Source organism: Macaca nemestrina, chromosome 20 (genome assembly GCF_043159975.1).
Source record: "Macaca nemestrina isolate mMacNem1 chromosome 20, mMacNem.hap1, whole genome shotgun sequence".
NCBI lineage: Eukaryota > Metazoa > Chordata > Mammalia > Primates > Cercopithecidae > Macaca > Macaca nemestrina.
This window is the reverse complement of record NC_092144.1, coordinates 57,228,160-57,250,275: the sequence shown is the minus strand read 5'-3', so window position 1 is coordinate 57,250,275 and position 22,116 is coordinate 57,228,160. Positions and strand designations below refer to the sequence as shown.

The 22,116-nt window shown below is 54.3% G+C and overlaps 2 protein-coding genes across 7 annotated transcripts in view; one reads left to right on the top strand and one right to left on the bottom strand.

Moving 5' to 3' along the window:
* Positions 1-2,701: 2,701 nt before the first annotated feature.
* On the top strand, positions 2,702-5,779 carry LOC105478596 (transmembrane protein 160). The gene is made up of 3 exons (XM_011736061.3): positions 2,702-2,924; positions 4,957-5,049; positions 5,432-5,779. Exons 1-3 carry the CDS (start codon positions 2,717-2,719, stop codon positions 5,695-5,697), a joined length of 567 nt encoding a protein of 188 aa, XP_011734363.2. The 5' UTR covers positions 2,702-2,716; the 3' UTR covers positions 5,698-5,779.
* A 151-nt stretch (positions 5,780-5,930) lies between these two features.
* The window catches only part of LOC105478595 (neuronal PAS domain protein 1), a 28,919-nt gene continuing 12,733 nt past the window's right edge, over positions 5,931-22,116 (bottom strand). For 3 of the 6 annotated variants that reach the window (XM_011736058.2, XM_011736057.3, XM_071087239.1), the window contains exons 4-12: positions 18,776-18,849; positions 18,395-18,484; positions 15,330-15,498; positions 12,652-12,800; positions 12,251-12,411; positions 11,284-11,390; positions 10,707-10,854; positions 8,960-9,054; positions 5,931-6,500 (exon numbers count right to left, since the gene is read on the bottom strand). In XM_011736058.2, coding sequence (XP_011734360.1) covers positions 6,040-6,500; positions 8,960-9,054; positions 10,707-10,854; positions 11,284-11,390; positions 12,251-12,411; positions 12,652-12,800; positions 15,330-15,498; positions 18,395-18,484; positions 18,776-18,849 — 1,454 coding nt within the window. In that variant the 3' untranslated portion in view covers positions 5,931-6,039. The remainder of the gene's footprint in view (positions 6,501-8,959; positions 9,055-10,706; positions 10,855-11,283; positions 11,391-12,250; positions 12,412-12,651; positions 12,801-15,329; positions 15,499-18,394; positions 18,485-18,775; positions 18,850-22,116) is intronic. The other 3 variants (XM_071087241.1, XM_071087240.1, XM_024791879.2) reach the window with 3 other exon arrangements.

Here is a 22,116-nt window from a genome sequence, read left to right as displayed (position 1 = left end):
TATTAATATAATATTAATATTAATTTCAATTTAATATTGATTAGCCAGGTGTGGTGGCACACGCCTGTAATCCCAGCTACTTGGGAGGCTGAGGCAGGAGAATTGCTTGAGCCCAGGAGATGGAGGCTGCAGTGAGCCGAGATCGTGCCACTGCACTCCAGCCTGGCCAACAGAGTGAGTGAGACTCTGTCTCAAAAAAAAAAAAATTGCCTTTTCATTCAGTCTGCTGAATTAATTTCCTTTCCCAGCCAATGCACTAAAATTATACAGCTCTGATGAGTGGAGGAATACCAGGGTTCTTGGTCCTCATGCCGATTTAGATAAAATGACATGGACACAGGTGGAGTGGTTTTAAGGAGCAGAGAATGTATAGGCAAGAAGGGGCAAGAAGGAAGGGAGAAGGAAGAATCTCCCCTGTACAGAGTTAGAGGGAGGAGGAATCCAAAGCCGAGAGAGGGAACCCATACGAATTACTTTTCACTGGACCCTACATTTGGAACCATATTCAAAATAGATTTTTTTTCTTTTTTTTCTTTTCTTTTCTTTTTTTTTTTTTTTGAGACAGGGTCTCACTTTTTCACCCATGCTGGAGTGCAGTGGTGCAATCTTGGCTCACTGCAGCCTCACTCTCCTGGGTTCAAGTGATTCTCTTGCCTCAGTTCCCCAGGTAGCTGGGACTACAGGCATGCGCCACAATGCCCAGCAATTTTTTTTTTTTTTTGAGACGGAGTCTCTGTGGCCCAGGCTGGAGTTCAGTGGCGCTATCTTGGCTCACTGCAAGCTCCACCTCCGGGGTTCACGCCATTCTCCTGCCTCAGCCTCCCGAGTAGCTGGGACTACAGGCGCCTGCCACCACGCCCGGCTAATTTTTTTTGTATTTTAGTAGAGACGGGGTTTCACCATGTTAGCCAGCATGGTCTTGATCTCCTGACCTCGTGATCTACCCGTCTTGGCCTCCCAAAGTGCTGGGATTACAGGCGTGAGCCACCGCGCCCGGCCTTTCTTTGGTATTTTTTACAGAGATGGGGTTTCACCATGTTGCCCATGCTGGTCTCGAACTTCTGAGCTCCAGCGATCCACCTGCCTCAACTTCTCAAACAGCTAGGATAATAGGTGTGAGCTACCATGCCTGGCCTGATATTTATTTAACTTTTTAGCAATGATAATAATAATAATAATAATAATAATAATTTTTTGAGATGGAGTCTCGCCCTGTCGCCGAGGCTGGGGTGCAATGGCGTGATCTTGGCTCACTGCAACCGGGTTCAAGTGATTCTCCTGCCTCAGCCTCCCGAGTAGCTGGGATTACAGGTACACGCCACCATGCCCGGCTAATTTTTTGTATCTTTAGTAGAGATGGGGTTTCACCATGTTGGCCAGGCTGGTCTCGAATTCCTGACCTCAGGTGACCCACCCACCTTGGCCTCACTTTAGGCGTGAGCCACTACGCCAGGCCATAATTTTTGTATTTGTAGTAGAGACAGGGTTTCACCAGGCTGGTCTCAAACTCCTGACCTCAAATGATCTGCCTGCCTCAGCCTCCCAAAATGTGTTGAGATTACAGGCGTGAGCCACTGCGCCTGGCCTGGCCTGATACTTAGAATTAAAAAAAAAAAAAAAGCCATAAAAAATCAATGCTTTGGGTTAATGATCACAATATATTGTTATGTGAAGAAAAATTAATGGTCAGGTGGCATCTTATTTTATATCTGCATAGAAAAAACACTGGACAGGAATACAAGATGGTAGTAGTAATCACTCATTGGTGGAATTACTGTTGAGGTTTACTCTCCTTTCTGAGATCTTCAAGATTTTGCAAAGATTCTCCATTAAGTGCCCCACGTTTTGTTTTGTTTTCTGGCCATTGGAATTGACGTAATTAATACAAACTACAGGCCGGGTGCGGTGGCTCACGCCTGTAACCCCAGTGCTTTGGGAGGCTGAAGCGGTCAGATCATGAGGTCAGGAGTTTGAGACCAGCCTGACCAACATGGTGAAACCCCATCTTTACTAAAAATACAAAAATTAGCCGGGCGTGATGGCAGGTGCCTCTAATCCCAGCTATGCGGGAGGCTGAGGCCGGAGAATTGCTTGAACCCGAGAGGCGGAGGTTGCAGTGAGCCGAGATCACGCCACTGCACTGCAGCCTGGGCGACAGAGCAAGACTCAGTCTCCGAAGAAAAAAAAAGAAGAAAAGAAAAGAGAAAAGAAGAGGGAGGGAAGGAAGGAAGGAAGGAAGGAGAAAAAGAAAGAAGAAAGAGAAGGCAGGAAGGAAGGAGGGAAGGAAGGAGAAAAAAGAAGAAAGAGAAGGAAGGAAGGAAAGAGAAAGAAAGAAGGAAGGAAGGAAAGAAATAGAGAGAAAGGAAAAGCAAAGAACTACAATAGGTGTTCAGCGTGTACTCCGTTAAAAAAAAAAATTGAATAAAAACTACAAGTTCCAGCAGACATCTCGCCTACGACTTCTGTAGATCGTCTTTCCCCGAACGCAATGATCGCTGGGATTCGTAGTCCAGTGACAAAATCAAGGAGGGACGCGCACTACCGGCCTAGATGACAGAGGAGGGAATCACTACCATTCCGACCAATGGACAGTTCACGCCGAAACTGAGTGGCGAGCGCATAGCCAATGGGTAAGCCATTCAGCCTGAGTGACATGGGTTGCAACCTACAGGAGGCCCGTGGGGCGGTACGGCGCGCGGCGCCCGTAGTGCGAACCATGGGAGGCGGCTGGTGGTGGGCTCGGGCCGCTCGCCTCGCCCGTCTCCGCTTCCGGAGGTCGCTACTGCCGCCTCAGCGGCCCCGGAGCGGGGGCGCCCGGGGGTCCTTCTCCCCCGGCCACGGTCCCCGCGCCGGGGCTTCGCCGCCCCCAGTGTCCGAGCTGGACCGTGCGGACGCCTGGCTCCTCCGAAAGGCGCACGAGACAGGTGGGTGGCTGGAGGTGGGGGCGGTGTGGATGGGACGGGGGTCCCGGGCGCGCGTGGAACCTCGATGGGGCGGAGGCTTCTGCAGGAAACGGGGCCCGGGCTCGGCTCCGAGAAGGGCTTCAGTGTGAGCGCACGGAAGCGCAGAGTGCAAGAGCGCAGGTGCCCGCAGAGAGGATGGGCTTTCGGGGAGGACGAGGACCCCGCGTAACGGGGCGCCGTAGGGATTGGAGGGGGTGGTAGGGTTGCGCGAGGCAGCCTCGTAGAATCGCGCCTGTCGTGTGAAGAGGGGCTTCCAGGGAAAGCTTAGAGTCTGTGGAGTTGGGTACTAGAGGGGTCCGTCCCGATTACAGAGGCCACCACTGTGCAGAGAGCGGGAGTGTGGATCCCCGCAGACGAGGGGGAAGTTCAGGATTGGAGGAGGGGACAACCAATAGGGAAAAAGCTCTCTGCTGATTGGAGGGGGAGGTGATCTAGGCTGCAGGGGGCGGGGCTTGTGACGGAGGCGAGGTCCAGAATGTAGCGGAGTGGCCATCTATTTTTTTTTTTAATTTAATTTAATTTAATTTAATTTAATTTAATTTATTTATTTTTTTGAGACGGAGTCTCGCTCTGTCACCGGGGCTGGAGTGCAGTGGCCGGATCTCAGCTCACTGCAAGCTCCGCCTCCCGGGTTTACGCCATTCTCTTGCCTCAGCCTCTCAAGTAGCTGTGACTACAGGCGCCCGCCACCTCGCCCGGCTAGTTTTTTGTATTTTTTAGTAGAGACGGGGTTTCACCGTGTTAGCCAGGATGGTCTCGATCTCCTAACCTCGTGATCCGCCCGTCTCGGCCTCCCAAAGTGCTGGGATTACAGGCTTGAGCCACCGCGCCCGGCCAATTTTATTTTTTTAATGACAATGTTTTGCTCTGTCACCCAGGCTTGAGTGCAGTGGCACAATTTTAGCCCACTGCAGCCTTCAACTCCTGGACTCAAGTCATCCTCTTGCCTCAGCCTCCTGCTTAGCTGGCGCTACAGGCATACACCACCGTGCCCAACTATTTTAATTTATGCAGAGACGGGGTCTCGCTTTGTTGCCCAGGCTGGTCTGAACTCTTGGGCTCATACAATCCTGCCTTGGCTTCCCAAAGTGCTGGGATTACAGGCGTGAGCCACCTCACTGGGCCAGTACTGGGTATCTAGATATAGGGTGTGGTGGGCTGTTTGTAAGGGACTTGAATGGGGACGGACGTGGATGGGATTGGCGCAGGCCATACTCGGTAGGAGATGGCGGCATTTGAAGGAAAGGAAGGGGGAGGCTGAAGTGCGGCCTGGGTTAGGTAACAGTTTGCCCCAGAGTTCTGAGAAAGAAGTAAGTAGGCAGGCCGTGGGGATATACATAGAGGGAGGGGGTTGGTCAGGATGGCTCTTCAGATTGGAGGTTCTGCAATTTTGTCCCTGGATTGTCCTCCACATTCTGCAGGGACTATCTTGAATCCTTTATTTATTTTTTTGAGACGGAGTCTTGCTCTGTCACCCAGGCTGGAGTGCTGTGGCAAGATCTTGGCTCACTGCAAGCTCCACCTCCTGGATTCAAGTGATTCTCCTCCCTCAGCTTCCCGAATAGCTGGGACTACAGGCACGTGCCACCACACCCTGCTAATTTTAGTATTTTTAGTAGAGACGGGGTTTGACTATGTTGGCCAGGCTAGTCTCAAACTCCTGACCTCGTGATCTACCTGCCTTGGCCTCCCAAAGTGCTGGAACTACAGGCGTGAGCCACCGCACCCAGCCCTTGAATCCTTAGTGTTACAGAGTTTGGGGGAGAGGGGCACTGGGGAGAGGGGCACTGAGGTGGAGGCCAGAGAGCATGTAGGGGGATGTGGTTAGGTGAGGGACTTCCTGGAAGAGGTGAGGATTTGGGGTGGGCTTGCCTTGTGGCTGCATGGGGTGGAGTGAGCTGAAGGGGGAGCCCCTTCAGTTTTACAGGGCAAGGGAGATTGAGGAGGTAGGGTTGGGGGTGATGTTAATCCCCCCATGTCTCCCTCCCTCCAGCCTTTCTCTCCTGGTTCCGAAATGGCCTCCTGGCATCGGGCATCGGAGTCATCTCCTTCATGCAGAGTGACATGGGTCGCGAAGCAGCATATGGTGAGTACAGATCCCCACTCTCACCTCCACCAGGGAACCAGGGAATCCAGAGCCCCTACCCCCTGCCCTGGTGAGGGTAGACTTTCCCACCCCATCCCACTCCCAGTAGTAAGCACAGAACCCCCATTCTTCCCCCACCAGGAAGACACCCCTCCCATGGGCCCATCTGAATGGGTGGCCCAGGACATGGCTATGGTCCCCTCCCCTCCGATCTGATTCTCAAAGATGCAGTCCAGCCCCTGGCACGGCCCTGCCTCTGTTCCTGTCTCCTCAACCCTGGCTTTGCTCCCAGACCATCCTCCACACCCCCGATACCTTTTCGTCCCCCGACACCTTTTCGTCCCCCGACCTTGGCCCTGTCGCTACCCTGCCTCTCCCGCAGGCTTCTTCCTGCTGGGCGGCCTGTGCGTGGTGTGGGGCAGTGCCTCGTACGCGGTGGGCCTGGCGGCGCTGCGAGGGCCCATGCAGCTGACGCTGGGGGGCGCGGCCGTGGGCGTGGGCACCGTGCTTGCCGCCAGCCTGCTCTGGGCGTGCGCAGTGGGCCTCTACATGGGGCAGCTGGAGCTGGACGTGGAGCTGGTGCCCGAGGACGACGGGACGGCCTCCACAGAAGGCCCTGATGAGGCGGGTCGGCCGCCACCCGAGTGAGCGACACGGCTGTGGGGCCTGGCAGGCGCTGGACGACAGCGCCCGAGGACTGGGACATTAAAACCTGACCTCCCCTCCTCCAGATGCAGAGTGCTGGTTCGTGTTCCTTGGGGAAGGGCGGCGAGGAGCGGACTAACTGGAGAGGCAGGAGGGCGGGTGGTGGGAGAGGGAGGAGAGGACCTGGGGGGAGACCGAAATGGACAGAGGAGCTCACAGCCCGGAGCCCAAACCACTGCAGGGAGAGCTGGCGTTTAATTCTCAGGGCTACGGGCACAGTCGGGCCCGCTGTCCCGGGGGGCCCCCAATCGTCACAGGGTCCAGTGCCGGCGGCTCTGCCAGTCCTCAGTCCCCCTTCCGCGGCAGCCTGGTGCCCGCGGGCCCCGGGTAGGGCAGGCCCAGGGGCGGGTAAAAGGCCTCCGGGAGCGCGGGGCCCGGACCCAGCCTCTGCAGGTGCGGATACACCAGGCCCAGCTCCGCGGGGCCGTAGCGGATGGTGCCGGGCGTGCACAGACCTCGCACTACCGGTGGCAGGAAGCCTGCGTGCAGGAGGGCGGGCGGGGGGTCCCCGGGAGGCGCCAGGCCCCATGGCCGCACCGGATCCTGCTTCAGGACCCCTGCCCGGATGACAGAGGTGAACTCGGGCCGCGGGGTGGCCGGGTGGCCGGAGGGATCCTCGTCGCCACTGTCCTCTGAGCCTTTGGTTTCCCTCGGGCTGGGCTCCACTTTGATGCGTTTGCCCTGGGTCTGGGGGACCTCGTTCTCCGCCGGGGCAGCCTGCTTCCCTTCAGTCGGAGGCTCTAGCTCTGGAAGAGGAAGATGGTCAGGGCCTGTGTGTGTCCCCAGCCCTCAGTCTTCCTGTCTTTGGAATGGAGCTGTGCTCAACGGGACAGACCTGTAGTTCTCAGCTGGGAGTGGTTCTTTTATTTATTTATTTATTTATTTTTTATTTTTTTTTTTGAGACGGAGTCTGGCTCTGTCACCCAGGCTGGAGTGCAGTGGCCGGATCTCGGCTCACTGCAAGCTCCGCCTCCCGGGTTCAAGAGCCATTCTCCTGCCTCAGCCTCCCGAGTAGCTGTGACTACAGGCGCCCCACCTCGCCCGGCTAGTTTTTTGTATTTTTTAGTAGAGATGGGGTTTCACCGTGTTAGCCAGGATGGTCTCGATCTCCTGACCTCGTGATCCGCCCGTCTCGGCCTCCCAAAGTGCTGGGATTACAGGCTTGAGCCACCGCGCCCGGCCTGGTTCTTTTATTTATTTATTTTTTTTTTTGAGAGGGAGTCTTGCCCTGTCCCCCAGGCTGGCGTGCACTAGCACCATCTGGGCTCACTGCAACTTCCGCCTCTGGGGTTCAAGCTATTCTCCTGCCTCAGCCTCCCGAGTAGCTGGGATTAATTACAGGGCACGCCACCACACCCAGCTAATTTTTCTATTTTAAGTAGAGATGGGGTGTCGCCATGTTGGCCAGACTGGTCTCAGACTCGACCTCAGGTGATCTGCCTGCCTGAGCCTCCCAAAGTGCTGGGATTACAGGCGTGAGCCACTGCGCCCGGCCAGCTGGGAGTGGTTCTGTCCCCAGGAGAGACCTGGCAATGTCTGGAGATATTTTGGGGTGTCACAACTCTGGGGAGGGTACCAATGGCATCTAGAGGGTAGAGACCAAGGATGCTGTTAAATAAACATCCCATAGTGTCCCCTCAACACAGAATCACCTGGCCCTAAAATGTCAGTAGAGCAGAAATCAAGAATCCCAGACCTGTGCTGTTCAATGGAAGTTTCCAGGATAGAGCTTTCTGTGGTAATGGAAATGTTCTACATCCGCACTGTCCCACAAAGCAGCCACTGGCCACATATGTGGCCACTGTGCACGCAAAATGTGGCAGGTGTGTGAGGACATGGATTTAAAGTGTTTTTTTCTTTGTTTTTGTTTCTTTGCAAGGCAAGGTGGCTCACGCCTATAATCCCAGCACTTTGGGAGGCTGAGGTGGGTGGATCACCTGAGGTCAGGAGTTCGAGACCAGCCTGGCCAACATGGCGAAACCCTGTCTCTACTAAAAATATTAAATTAGCCGGGCATGGTGGTGGGTGCCTGTATGCCCAGCTACTTGGGAGGCTGAGGCAGGACAATCGCTTGAACCCAGGAGGCGGAGGTTGCAGTGAGCTGAGATTGTGCTATTGCACTCCAGCCTGGGCAACAAGAGTGAAACTCTGTTCCCCAAAAAAAGTGAATAAATTTTTTTGAGACAAGGTCTCACCCCATCACCCAGGCTGGAGTGCAGTGCAGCCGTCACAGTGCACTGCAACCTCTAACTCCCGGGCTCAAGCAATCCTACCACCTCAGCCTCCTGAGCAGCTAGGACTATGGGTGCGTGCCACCACACCCGGCTTGGCTAATTTTTAAAATTTTTTGTTGAGACGGGGTCTCACTATGTTGCCCACGCTGGTCTTGAACTCTTAGGCTAGAGCAGTTCTTTTACCTCGGCCTCCCAACGTTCTGGGTTTACAGGCATAAGCCAACACACCTGGCTTGGATTTTAATTTTTTTTTTTTTTTTTTTTTTTTTTGAGACGGAGTCTTGCTCTGTCACCCAGGCTGGAGTGCAGTGGCGTGATCTAGGCTCACTGCAACCTCTGCCTCCTGGGTTCAAGTGATTCTCCTGCCTCAGCCTCCCAAGTAGCTGGGATTACAGGAGCACGGCACCATGCCCGGCTAATTTTTTGTATTTTAGTAGAGATGGGGTTTCACCGTTATTAGCCAGGATGGTCTCCATCTCCTGACCTCGTGATCTGCCTGCCTCGGTCTCCCAAAGTACTGGGATTACAGACGTGAGTCACCAGGCCCGGCCTGGATTTTAAATTTTTTTTTTTTTTGAGACAGAGTCTCGCTCTGTTGCCAGGCTGGAGTGCAGTGGTGCAGTCTTGGCTCACTGTAACCTCCGCCTCCCAGCTTCACGCCATTCCAAGCTCCTGCCTCAGCCTCCCAAGTAGCTGGGACTACAGGCGCCCACCACCACGCCCAGCTAATTTTTCTATTTGTAGTAGAGACGGGGTTTCACCATGTTGGTCTCAATCTCTTGACCCTGTGATCCACCCGCCTCCGCCTCCCAAAGTGCTGGGATTACAGGTGTGAGCCGCTGCACCCGGCCTGGATTTTAATTTTAATTGCATATAAGTGGCTGCATGTGGCTATGGCTTCTAGAATGGACAGCCGGGACCCAAAGGTTCCTTGGAGCTTCCCAGGGCCTGAGGTGGGAGGTGGGGCTCACCTGTGGGCTCTGGCCCCGGGCTGGATGCTTCCTCACAGGCCACGCTGGCTGGAAGCTGGAAGGCATCCAAAGGAGTTTGGCCACCCTCGGCTTGGCTGGGGACAAGATGGATGCGGTTAGGAGCCAGGGGTCCCTGGCCTCTCAGGACTCCCTCCTGCTTTACCCAACTTGTGGCAGTAAGTGTGGACACCCCTATGGGTAAAGGTGGATCCCCATCCTGAGGCATTTACAGGGCTCATCACCAGATCCCTAAACTCCAGGTTGATTCCTAGCCTGGCGTGGCCCTCGCTCCTAAGGCCAGACCTGGATAGCCAGTGGCCAACTGGATGTCACCACCTGTGTGTCCTCTGGCACCTCATGCCTAGCTGATGTCTGCATCTCCCTTTCAAACCTGCTGTTCCTCTCAGGAGCCCAAATCCAGGCTCAGCAAAGCCAGAGACCTGGGGAGAAGATGGTCTCCTCCCCCATAGAGTCGGGCACTTCCCAGGACTGGCCCCAGCCTCTGCCCTGGTCCTCCAGTGCCCATCTTGTCCCTCAGTGCCTCCTTCATGGCACCTAGAAGGTTTTTTTTTTTTTCTTTTTTTTAATCGGAGTCTCACTCTGTCGCCCAGGCTGGAGTGCAGTGGCATGAACTTGGCTCACTGCAACTTCCGCCTCCCCGGTTCAAGTAATTCTCCTGCCTCAGCCTCCCGAGTAGCTGGGATTACAGGCGCCCGCCACCACACCCGGCTAATTTTCTTTATTTTTAGTGGAGACAAGGTTTCACCATCTTGACCAGGCTGGTCTTGAACTCCTGACCTCGTGATCCACCCGCCTTGGCCTCCCAAAGTGCTGGGATTCCAGGCGTGAGCCGCTGCACCTGGCCTAGAAGGGTGTTTTTTCCTTTCTTTTTTTTTTTGAGACAGGGTCTCACTCTGTTGCCCAGGCTGGCGTGCAGTGGCATGGTCACAGCTCACTGCAGCCTGGACCTCCTGGGCTCAGGTGATCCTCCCACCTCAGCCTCTGGAGTAGCTGGGACCACAGGTGCATGCCACTGTAACTGGCCAATTTAAAAAAAAATTTTTTTTATAGAGATGGGACCTCACTTTGTTGCCCAGGCTGGTCTTCAACTGCTGGGCTCAGGCAAACTACCTGCCTCAGCCTCCCAAATTGTTGGGATTACAGGCACGAGCCACCATATCCTTTCTAGAGCAGTCTTTCTAAAAAGCAGATTTGACAATGATCCTCTCCAGCTCTAAAGCTTTCTATGGCTCCCCAGTGCCCCTGCACCAAAAGGCCAGGCCATCATCTTCAGGCTGGTTTCTCACTGCTTTCTACTCCCACCCCAAGCATTACCTTTAGGGTCAGGCTGTTGCTTGGAACCCTTTCTCTGCTTGGAACACCCCTCGCTGCTTCTTTCCATTAGTTGCTCTGCTTTGTGGGCCTCCCCTGGTAAGAGCCTGCCATGGCTCCCCAGTGCCCCAGAGTCAAGAGTTCAGACCCTTCACCTGAGCCTAAGGAGGCTGTGAGCCTGCCCCTGCCTTCCTCAAAGATACTGTCCCCCTCCCCTCTGGTGATTCCTCTGTCTCCTGCCAGCAAGACCGTTCCACTCTGGGCCTCTGCTCTCACCATCTTCCCCCTCCTTCCTCTTCCTATCTGCAGAGGGCTTGTCCCATTCTAGAAGCCTTCTCCGAAGCACCCTCACCGGAGGTGGGGAGAGACAGCAGGGCCCCGAGTCCCTTGTAGGAGGGGTGGGCACAGCCCTCACCTGAGCACGTGGCTGACCCAAAGCACATGGTGCTCCCCGGGGCTCTTCCCGCTCCCGGCCACCGTGGCCACGGATTGCAGCCACACGAAGCCCCCGGCGCGCCGCAGCCAACGGTAGTAACCGGTCATCACCTGACCCTTGTCCAGCACTGGGCCCAGCCCAGGGGTGGGAGAGACGGGAAGGGGTGGGGTGGGGACAGGGACGAGATAGAGACAGGTGGATAGGAGGAGACAGGCGGAGTGAGAGCAGGGGAGTGGGCAGGGAGACAGTGGGAAGAAGAGATAAAGGTGAAAGCACAGAGAGAGAGAGGAAGAGTCAGAGAGACTGAGAGGTAGCCCAGCAGTGAGGCGTCTTGAGTGTTTTGGAGACCCCACAGCCCCGCTGACACACCCCCCCCAACATCCTGAGACATCGCTCAGTCTCCTTGCTGCTCTTCCATTGCTAAATGCAGTCCCTGGTGCTGTAGGTGCAGCAGGAGGCACTGTGGGCAGCCCTGCAGGACTTCCAGGGACCAGGGAGTGGGGTACTCGGGTCTGGGGGGTGGTAGGCAGGCATGGTGGGTGGAGGTGGGTCTCACAGTCCACATGGCTCTGGCGGATCCTGGTGGCGTCCTGTCCATGGACGAACTGGTAGCAGCTGCGGCCCACCAGCTCTGAGGGCCCCAGGTCCATGTGGTCGCTGACTCTGGGGGGTGACAGAGAAGAGGGGAGGAGTCCAAGACCATGGGGTGGGGGGAGAGGCAGAGTTGGCGCCAGAGTCACCTGGGGTTCAAACCCTTGCTGTAAAATGGGTGCAATAACAGTGTTGGTGGGCGTGGTGGGTCACACCTGTAATCCCAGCACTTTGGGAGGCTGAGGCATGCGGATCACTTGAGCTCAGGAGTTCGAGACCAGCCTGCCTAAGATGGTAAAACGCTGTCTCTACTAAAAATACAAAAATTAGCTGGTTGTGGTGGTGCACGCCTATAATCCCAGCTACTTGAGAGGCTGAGGCAGGAGAATCACTTGCACCTGGGAGGTGGAGGTTGCAGTGAGCTGAGATCATGTCACTGCACTCCAGCCTGTGTGACAGAGTGAGACTCCGTCTCAAAACAAACCACAAAACAGTGTCTGTCCCGGGGTAGCTGCGAGCATACAGGCAGATGCTAAGTGGCAAGGCCCTAGGCACCCTGGAGGCCTCAGAGCATGGGGCTATTTCAGCTCTTCATTTGTCTCCACGGTGGAGTGCAGGAGAAGAAATGGATGGCAGATGAGAGGCCAGAGAAATGGGCTGAGATAGGCCAAGCTCTGCAGCCCCAGAAGGAGGGCCTGGACCCAAGACACAGCCCTGCTTCCATCCCCAAAGGCACCCCTGGGCCAGGCCTCCGCCCTGGTCCCCTGCCTTCCCTCCCTTCTCTCCATCACCCTGTCCCTCCACTGCTGTCCTGCCTCCCATGGTTCCCCAGTGCCGTACCCTGCAGACCCAGCACTCCCTCTGACTTCCCATGTACCCCCAGATCTCCATTGTGACCCCGATCCACCCGCCACAGCCCCCAACCCCGGTACCTGCTCTCACAGGCAAGGATGGTGAGACCCAGGCTGAGACGGAATACGATCATGTGTCCGTGGAGTGGCAGCTCAGCCAGGGGGGCCGGGGGCAACGTGTGCCCGAGGGCCACAAGGCCCAGGGCGTGGGCCCGAAGGCGTCCAGTCACGTGGATGACCTGCTGGTGGTGGGCATGGTTGGAGGGGCAAGGCGGACAGGTGGCGGCAAGAGGACCATCACTGGGCTGGGTTCCCGCTGTCCCCCACAGTGCTGGGCACTGTGTGACCCCCCCAACCCCATTCCCAGACCCAGTTCCCTAAGCCACCTGCAGCCAGTGAAGCCAACAGCTTGGTTCCCTCGGTCACCCTCAGTCAGGGGACATGGCTGGCTGGAATACAGGAGCCTGACTGCTCACACCCACCTTGTACCCCGAGGCCTTGACGTGCAGCCCCCTTTTGGTGAGCGTGGATTTCATGCGGACAAAGAAGGAGCGCTCCTGGACCAGGGAGGAGGGGGGCACCTTGGTGAGGCTGGCCTCTGGGACAGAGAGCGAAGGAAGGTTATGGGGTCCTGAAGAGGAAACACACAGGCCACCCTGACCCTTGCAGAGTCAGCCGGACATAGACACAAGATGCCCACCAGACCACAGCCGCACTCAGAAGCATGCCTGATGACTTTGCAAGCTCATGGGAACAGTATATGGGCTCCCCTATGTGGCAGCCATCCGCATCTTTTTTTTTTGAGACTGAGTATCACTCTGTTGCCAGGCTAGAGTACAGTGACACGATCTCAGCTCACTGCAACTTCCGTCTCCTCAGTTCAAGCAGTTCTCCTGTCTCAGCCTCCCGAGTAGTTGGGATTACAGGCGTGTGCCATCACACCCAGCTAGTTTTTGTATTTTTAATAGAGATGGGGTTTTGGCGTGTTGGCCAGGATGGTCTCGATCTCTTGACCTCGTGATCTGCCTGCCTCAGACTCCCAAAGTGCTGGGATTACAGGCGTGAGCCACCGCGCCTGGCCCCATCCACGTCTTTCTAATGCTCAAACCCGCCCCGACCCTCCCTTGCTCTGAACCTGCCATAGCTCCCTAGGGCCTTTAGAAGAAAGCCCACCTCTCAAGCCCCATCCTCCAGGTCTCAGCAGAGACTTCTCCTCCAGGAAGCCCTCCCTGACCCCCAGGCTGGGTCAGCCATCCCCTCTGGGTTCCCCTATCCCAGCCCTGCCCCATCTGGGTTGTCACTGTCTGAGGACAGGTCGGTCTCCCCTCACAGGACTGGGAGTCCCAGGTGGGGGGGGGGGGGCTGGAGCTGTCATGGTCACTACTGTGTCACCAGGACAGGGGCTGGCCCAGAACAAGGGATTGGGGAATAGCAACAAATAAGACTCACAAATGCAGATCCTTCTGTAACCCCCACAAAACAGTCCTAAAAATATACTCACAGATGACCCTGTGCCTCAAACTCAGGTACGAACACAGCCCCGCTCCCCAACAGCCTGCACGTGTCGCAGACATCGCCCCACGCTTGCAAGCACAGCTGATGTCTCAGATGTTTTTGGTGTTAAGCAAACCCAAGATTGGAAAATCCTATTTACAGGATAGTTAGCCTCATAGGCCCCCAACATCTCAGAGCTAAAAAGAGCTGGCAGGGTAATCTGCAGCACCCTCCCTCCCATACACAGTGGGAGTGGAAATTTCCACTGGAGAGAAGGGTTAGGCTTGCTGACCCCGGAGCAGACAGACCTGGGCTGGAATCCAACTCAATCACTTATAGCTGTGTGACCTGGGGCAATTAACTTAACCTCTCTGCGCTGTGCCTCAGTTTTCTGCTGTAAAATGGAGATAACAGTTCCTGCATTGTGGGGCTGTGCTTAAGATTTAATGCCTTTTTTTTTTTTTTTTTTTTTTTGAGACGGAGTCTTGCTCTGAGTGCAGTGGCGTGATCTCGGCTTACTGCAACTTCCGCCTCCTGGGTTCAAGAGATTCTCCTGCTTCAGCTTCCTGAGTAGTTGGAATTACAGGCGCCCGCCACCATGCCCAGCTAATTTTTGTATTTTTAGTAGAGACGGGGTTTCACCGTGCTGGCCAGGCTGATCTCAAACTCCCGGCCTCAGGTGATCCACCCGCCTCAGCCTCCCAAAGTGCTGGGATTACAGGTGTGAGCCACCGCACCCAGCGTTTGTTTGTTTGTTTTGAGACACTGATTCTGTCACCCAGGCTGGCGTCAGTGATGTGATCTCCTCACTGCAACCTCTGTCCCCAAGGCTCAAGCCATCCTGTCACCTCCCAAGTAGCTGGGACCACTGGCATATGTCATCATGCCCAGCTTTTTTTTTTTCTTTTTGTTGTTTTTTTGGAGACAGAGTCTTGGACTTGCCCAGGCTAGAGTGCAGTGCCACAATCTCTGCTCACTGCAACCTCCATCTCCTGAGTTCAAGTGACTCTCCTGCCTCAGCCTCCCGAGTAGCTGGGACTACAGACACGTGCCACCATACCCAGCTAATTTTTTTTTTTTTTTTTAGTAGAGATGGGGTTTCACTATGCAGGCCAGGCTGGTCTCAAACTCCTGACTTCAGGTGATCCACCCGCCTCGGCCTCCCAAAGTGCTGGGGTCACAGGTGTGCGCCAGCACGCCTGGCCTTTTTCGTAATTTTTGTAGAGATAGGGTTTCACTAAGTTGCCCAGGCTGGTCTCCAACTGAGCTCAAGGGATCCGCCCTGCTGGGCCTCCCGAAGTGCTGGGGTTACAGGCGCAAGCCGCCGCACCTGGCCCTAATGTAGTTATGTAATGTGATTATGTATTTAAAGGCACAGCCCAGTGTACATTCCCTATAAGCCTGCCTTGTTATTTACCTAAGCCTCTCCCAACTCCTTTCAGCAGCCAGGGGGGTCTTTCTGTAGCTCAAATCTTTGTGAGCTTGGCAAGCTTAAGGAGCCAAGTCTCACCGCCTCAATTTATACTCCGATTCCTTTTGCAAAGATTAGTTCTACACAGTTCTAACTTCAGTGCTTTTTGTATAAACGCGGCATGGCTGGATACAGTACAGCGGGCGTCCCCCGATCTACCCTCAGACTTCATTATTTGGGAGCCCTTAGAATTACCGATCTCGGGGGTATCCGCAAGCGAAGAGGAAGAGGAGGAGGAAGAGGAGGAGACGGAGGGCGGGGTTGGGGGGCCTGGGGTCGGGGTCCGCAGCCCCAGTTGCTCCAGCACCTCCGAGTGGTCCCCAGGGTGAATGTAGTCGAAGACGCTGCTGCCCGTCATCTCCACCTGCCGGCGAAAGAGGTGAATGCAGGGGGCGGGTGAGGTGCGCGCGCAGTAACTCGCCCGCCCGCTGGGCTCAGCCTCGCCTCATTTGCCTGCATCCAGGTGCGCTTCATGCCAGTGCGTTTTTTTAAGAAAAAAAAAAAATTACCTTTCAAACGGAAGATACCAACTTAGACTCTTCTCGCTTCATATCTGGTGATTAGTAAGGATTTTTCCCCACCCACTCTATTAAGGGGCTGTGTGTGGGAGTGGGGCATGGGTGGGAGGTGTCAGAGCCTCCGTTTACCCAACTCCTGCTTACTCACTGCCACCCCCACACAGCAAACAACTGTGCCCTGGCATGAATCACTGGGTATCCCAGCAGATAAGAGATTCAAGATACAAACAGGGGAGTGGTTTTTAAGCTCTTAAAGAGTTAGAGCTTTTCAATCAAACACTTTTACATTCAATTCTACCTCATAAATCTCTCTCCCAGCAGTCCCCTTCTCTCCCTGCCTCCCTTGATCCAGGCCCCCATCTTCTCCCCACTGTGTTTCTGCCCTTGTGTCCTCACTGGTCTTCTGACCTACAGTTCAAAGATGCCTCTGCAAGTTACTTACCTGACCACCATGGCTGCCATGACTCCTATTGCCCCTCAGCTTGGGGATCACATGCTTCCCTCAGTCTCTTATCCCTCTGGGCTCCTCCCCCTCATTAAATCCTCCCCCACACCTGCTCCAACAGCTTCAAGCCTTTACTTCTACTTCTGCTTTTTTTTTTTTTTTTTGATGGAGTTTCGCTCTTGTTGCCCAGGCTGGAGTGCTTGTTGCCTCGGCTTCCCAAAGTGCTGGGATTATGGGCGTGAGCCACCGTGCCCGGCCTTTTTGTTTTGTTTTGTTTTTGAGACAGAGTTTTGCTCTCGTTGCCCAGGCTGGAATGCAATGAGGCAATCTTGGCTCACTGCAACCTCTGCCTCCTGGGTTCAAATGATTCTCCTGCCTCAGCCTCCAGAGTAGCTGGGACTATAGGCATCTGCCATTGCACCCGGCTAATTTTGTATATTTAGTAGAGACCGGGTTTCACCATGTTGCCCAGGCTGGTCTCAAACCCCTGACCTCAGGTGATCTGCCCACCTTTGCCTCCCAAAGTGCTGGGATTACAGGCGTGACCCACCACACCTGGCCAAGCCTTTCCTCCACTCTTCCTCCCTCCCGTCCTCTTGTCCAAAATCCCCTCCTTTTGGTGTTTTCCTCCTCCGGAAATCTCACTGAAAGGCCACTCACAAGTTGCCAATGCACTGAATTTCCCAAATTTCCTATTTGCAAAAAATATTTGTAAAAATGATCAAAGTTGATAGCAATTTGTATTGGAGGGACCAGCAAAGCTTAAGGTGCCGTGAGATGCCAGTGCTCCAAGGATGGGGCTTTCAGTAGGTCTTCCTGCCCTTCCCCCCCCCGCCCCCGCTTTTTTTTTTTTTTGAGATGGAGTTTCGTTCTTGTTGTCCAGGCTGGAGTGCAATGGCACGATCTCGGCTCACTGCAACCTTTACTTCCCGGGTTCAAGTGATTATCCTGCCTCAGCCTCCCAAGTAGCTGGGGTTACAGGTGTCCACCACCACACCTGGCTAATTTTGTATTTATTTTTTTTTTAGTAGAGAGATGGGGTTTCTCCATGTTGGTCAGGCTGGTCTTGAACTCCCAACCTCAGGTGATTCACCCGCCTCGGCCTCCCAAAGTGCTGGGATTATGGGCGTGAGCCACTATGCCCGGCCATCTGCCCTTCTTTTACTTACTCATTAGCCTCCAACTGCAGGAGCTGGGGTGAAAACAAGAGCTTGAGATAAAGACAGAAATGCAAGCCGATCAACCAGAACACCACAAAAACCTTCCAAAGCTGGTAAACCTCAATACCTCAATCCCTTCCAATACTAATTACTCTAAACCTTTTTCTTTTCTTTTTCTTTCTCTTTTTTAAAGGCAGAGCCTCACTTTATTGTCCAGGTTGGAGTATAGTGGCTCCATCACGGCTCACTGCAGCCTTGACCCCGTGGGCTCAAGCAATCCTCCCATCTTAACCTCCTGAGTAGCTAGGACAACAGTGTGCCACCATGCCTGCCTAATTTCTAAGTTTTTTTGTAGAGATGGAGGGGGTGGTGGTGGTGGGATGTCTCACTGTGTTGCCCAGGCTGGTTTTGAATTCCTGGCCTCAAGTGATCCTCCTGCCTCAGCCTCCCAAAGTGTTGGGATTACAGGCATGAGCCGGTGTGCTGGGCCTGTAAACCTTTAAAATTGTTAAGAGGAAACAAGTGTTGGCAAATATGGTGCATCTGGCCCGCCAGTAATTGGCAAACTGATCTTTCGGCGAACCTGCTTTCCTCAGATCTACCTGTTACTTTAACAGCCCTCCTGAGCCGGGCACAGTGGCTCATGCTGTAATCCTAGCACTTTGGGAGGCCGAGGCGGGTGGATCACGAGATCAGGAGATCTAGACTATCCTGGCTAACATGGTAAAACCCCGTCTCTACTAAAATTACAAAAAGTTAGCCGGGTGTGGTGGCATGTGCCTATAGTCCCAGCTACTCGGGAGGCTGAGGCAGGATAATTGTTTGAACCTGGGAGGTGGAGGTTGTACTGAGCCGAGATCGCGCCACTGCACTCCAGCTTGGGCAACAAGAGCAAAACTCCATCTCAAAAAAATAAAAAAAATTAAAAAATAAAAACAAAAATTGGCCCTTCTCTGCCTTCGAGGATGAACCGTGTTGGGTGCCATGTGGGTTGCCAAGGAACACACTTTGGGGACCACAGAGATCCAGTCCATTTTTCTTGCTGCAGTGGTGAGGCCAGGAGAGAGGAAGGGCATGCATGGGCCTGGCAAGGGAGATGGTGGCTGAGCCAATCCAGGCCCACTGGGGGTCCCTTACCTGTGAGAGACCCAGATAGATGGAGACTGTCTCTGAGATGTAGAGGAATTTTCCTTCCTGGTTCAAGGCGAACACAAAGCCATCCAGGGACTAGAGCCGGGAGAGACAGGCAGGGGGAAGGGTGGACCTGTTGTCCCTCTGTCCAGCCACCAAGTGGTAAGAGGTTCTGAAACCTGGGTCTCCGCCTGAGGTGGACTGTTCTGGTGGGGAGGGGGCTTCAGTGGTCCTCGGAAGGCGCAGGGAATGGGGGGGATCTTGAGCATTCGGCTTCCCAGTCCAGGTTCCCCCAACCATGGATGGATGCTGAAGAGGCTGCTGTTCTCCAGAGTCGGCCGCTAGGTGGCGGCAAGGAGCAGCAGGGAGGGAAGGGGCCTCACTCACCTGCAAGATGTGACCTCCCAGGTGCTGCTCGAAGACTTCGGAGACCAGCGCTGCGGGGCCGCGGCGGCCTGGGCCTGGGGGCAGATGGAAGGATGAAGCCTGTTAGTCTGGCTGACCCTGCCCAGGGCAGGTCCCCCGGGAGCCAGTCTACAAACCTCCCTCTCTTCCCCTAAGGCCTGTAGACATCTTGGGGTATCGGGGCACCCATGGGGGAGAGACCTGGGGCGTGGGACACAGGTGGGTGCGACAGTGAGTGACAGACTGACTCAAAGAGACAGACGGGCCAGGGGGTGCACAGAGGGACTCATTCATTCGTCCACCCATTCATTCACAAAAACTCCCTGAATATCTACTCTCCCTATGGTCCTGCACTAGGCATTGCTGGGCGTGCAATGGCGACCAGGACAGCCCAGCAACCCCCGCACTCCTACTGGGCTCTCAGACCAGGGACAGTTGAACAGCAAGGAAGAAACTAACATCTCTGCTTAGGGATCCCATAAAAATCAATAAATAAGAAACCAACAGACTGGGTGAGGTGGCTCACACCTGTAATTCCAGCACTTTGGGAGGCCGAGGCGGGTGGATCACAAGGTCAGGGGTTCGAGACCAGCCTGGCCAATATGGTGAAATCCCGTTTCTACTAAAAATAAAAAAAATTATCCGGGTGTGGAGGTGGGCGCCTGTAGTCTCAGCTACTTGGGAGGTTGAGGCAGGAGAATTGCTTGAACCTGGGAGGCAGAGGTTGCATTGAGCCGAGATCACGCCACTGCACTCCAGCCTGGACGACAGTGCTAGACTCCGTCTCAAAAAAAAGAAAGAAAGAAAAGAAACCAACAGCCTGGGCGAGGTGGCTCATGCCTGTAATGCAAGCACTTTGGGAGGCCGAGGCAGACAGATCACTTGAGGTCAGGAGTTTGAGACCAGCCTGGCCAACATGGTGAAACCTGTCCCTACTAAAAACACAAAAAAATTAGCTGGATGTCGTGGCGTGGGCCTGTAATTCCAGCTACTCAGGAGCCTAGGTGGGAGGATCGCTTGAACCTGGGAGGCGGAGGTTGCAGTGAGTCGAGATCATGCCACTGCACTGCAACCTGGGCAACAAAGTGAAACTCCATCTCTTAAAAAAAAAAAAAAGACAAAAAGAAAGAAACTAACAAATACAGAATTACCTTTTGTGGCCAGTGTTATGGAGAATGAAATAGGTGGTACAAAATGGACAGTAATGGGGTAAGGGCTGTTGAAGGAGGGAACATTTGAGCTCAGACCTGAAGGATGAGAAGGAGGCAGGGAGGAGACTGAGAGACAGAGACAGAGGGATATAAAGGAATAGAAGGAGATAGAGACTTTACAACTCAACAACAAAAAGACAATTCAAAAATGGGCTAAGGGGCCCGGTGCGGTGGCTCATGCCTGTAATCCCGACACTCTGGGAGGCCGAAGTGGGTGGATCCCCTGAGGTCAGGAGTTCGAGACCAGCCTGGCCAATATGATGAAACCCCAAAATTTCTCTACGAAACCGCAATGATGAAACCCCAAAAATTTGCTACAAAAATTAGCCAGGCATGATGGCGGGTGCCTGTAATCCCACCTACTCGGGAGGCCGAGGCAGGGTAAATCACTTGAACCCAGGAGGCGGAGGTTGCAATGAGCTGAGTTACAGCCATTGCACTGCAGCCTGGGTGACAGAGTGAGACTCCGTCTTGGAAAAAAAAAAGGCAAAGGGCCAGGCATAGTGGCTCATACCTGTGATCTCAGCATTTTGGGAGGCTGAAGTGGGAGGATTGCTTGAGCCCAAGAGATCGAGACCAGCCTGGGCAACACAGTGAGACCTCATCTCTACAAAAAATATATTTTTAAAAATGGGCAAAGGACTTAAATAGATATTTCTCCAAAGATGATATACAAATGGCCAATAAGCACATGAAAAGATACTCAACATTAGTCATTATGAAAATGAAAATCAAAACCACAATGAGACACCACTCCACACCCGCTAGGATGGCTAGCATCAACAAGATAGTGGCCAGGCGCAGTGGCTCACGCCTGTAATCCCAGCACTTTGGGAGGCCGAGGTGGGCAGATCACAAGGTCAAGAGTTTGAGACCAGCCTGGCCAACATGGTGAAACCTTAACTCTACTAAAAATACAAAAATTATCTGGGCGTGGTGGCATGCACCTGTAATCCCAGCTAGTCAGGAGGCTGAGGCAGAAGAATCCCTGGAACCCAGGAGGTGAGTCGAGATTATGCCACTGCACACCAGCCTGGGCGACAGAGCGAGACTCCATCTCAAAAAACAAACAAAACCAAACCAAAACAAAAAAACACAGAAAGTAAGTATTGGTAAGGATGTGGTGAAACTGGAACCCTTGTACATTGCTGGTGGGAATGTAAAATTGTACAGCCCCCATGGAAAACAATTTGGTGGTTTCTCAATAAGTTAACATAGAATTCTCTCTCCTTTTTTTTTTTTTTTTTGAGACGGAGTCTCACTCTGTCTCCCAGGCTGGAGTGCAGTGGCGCAATCTCGGCTCACTGCAAGCTCTGCCTCCCGGGTTCACGCCATTCTCCTGCCTCAGCCTCCCGAGTAGCTGGGATTACAGGTGCCCACCACCACACCTGGCTAATTTTTTGTATTTTCAGTAGAGACGGGGTTTCACCGTGTTAGCCAGGATGGTCTTGACCTCCTGACCTCGTGATCCGCCCGCCTCGGCCTCCCAAAGTGCTGGGATTACAGGCGTGAGCCACCACGTCCAGCCAAGTGCCTGCTTCTTATGGGGCTAAGGCACCAGGTCTCCTGTCAGGCCCCAGCACTTCCCCTCCCTGGTTGTGTGCCCTGGGACCAGCCTCTCTGTCTCCCTGTGCCTCAGTGTCCTCCTCTGTCAAGCGGGTTTGCCAGGAGCGGTGACTTCCCAGGCTGGTCACACATTCAGTCCACTTAACAGACAGAAAGGGCCTGGCTGGGGCCTGGCAGAAGCAGATGCTGCGGCACAGAGCCGGGACTGGTATTAATAGTGTGATTACTATTGTTATTATCCGACCATCAAAACACCAGGCGGCAAAACCCCGCCCCTCCCCCATGGGCGCGCAGCCCCCGCATCCCCAGCCCCCTAGTGTCTGGGCTGAGCTTCCTCCTCCTGGGAGTACCCCACACCCTCCTGGCTGTTCCTCCCTGCCTCCACCTCCGCCTGGAGCTCCAGGAACAATTACTGGGGGGCTGGGGGGGTGACGGGGACCCCCTCCCTCAAGATACAGCTCGGAACCAGCCGGGTGACAGGCAGGAACAATGCTGCCTGCTAATTGTCGCAATTTTCCCCTGTCATTTTTGCTAATTCCTTCATTT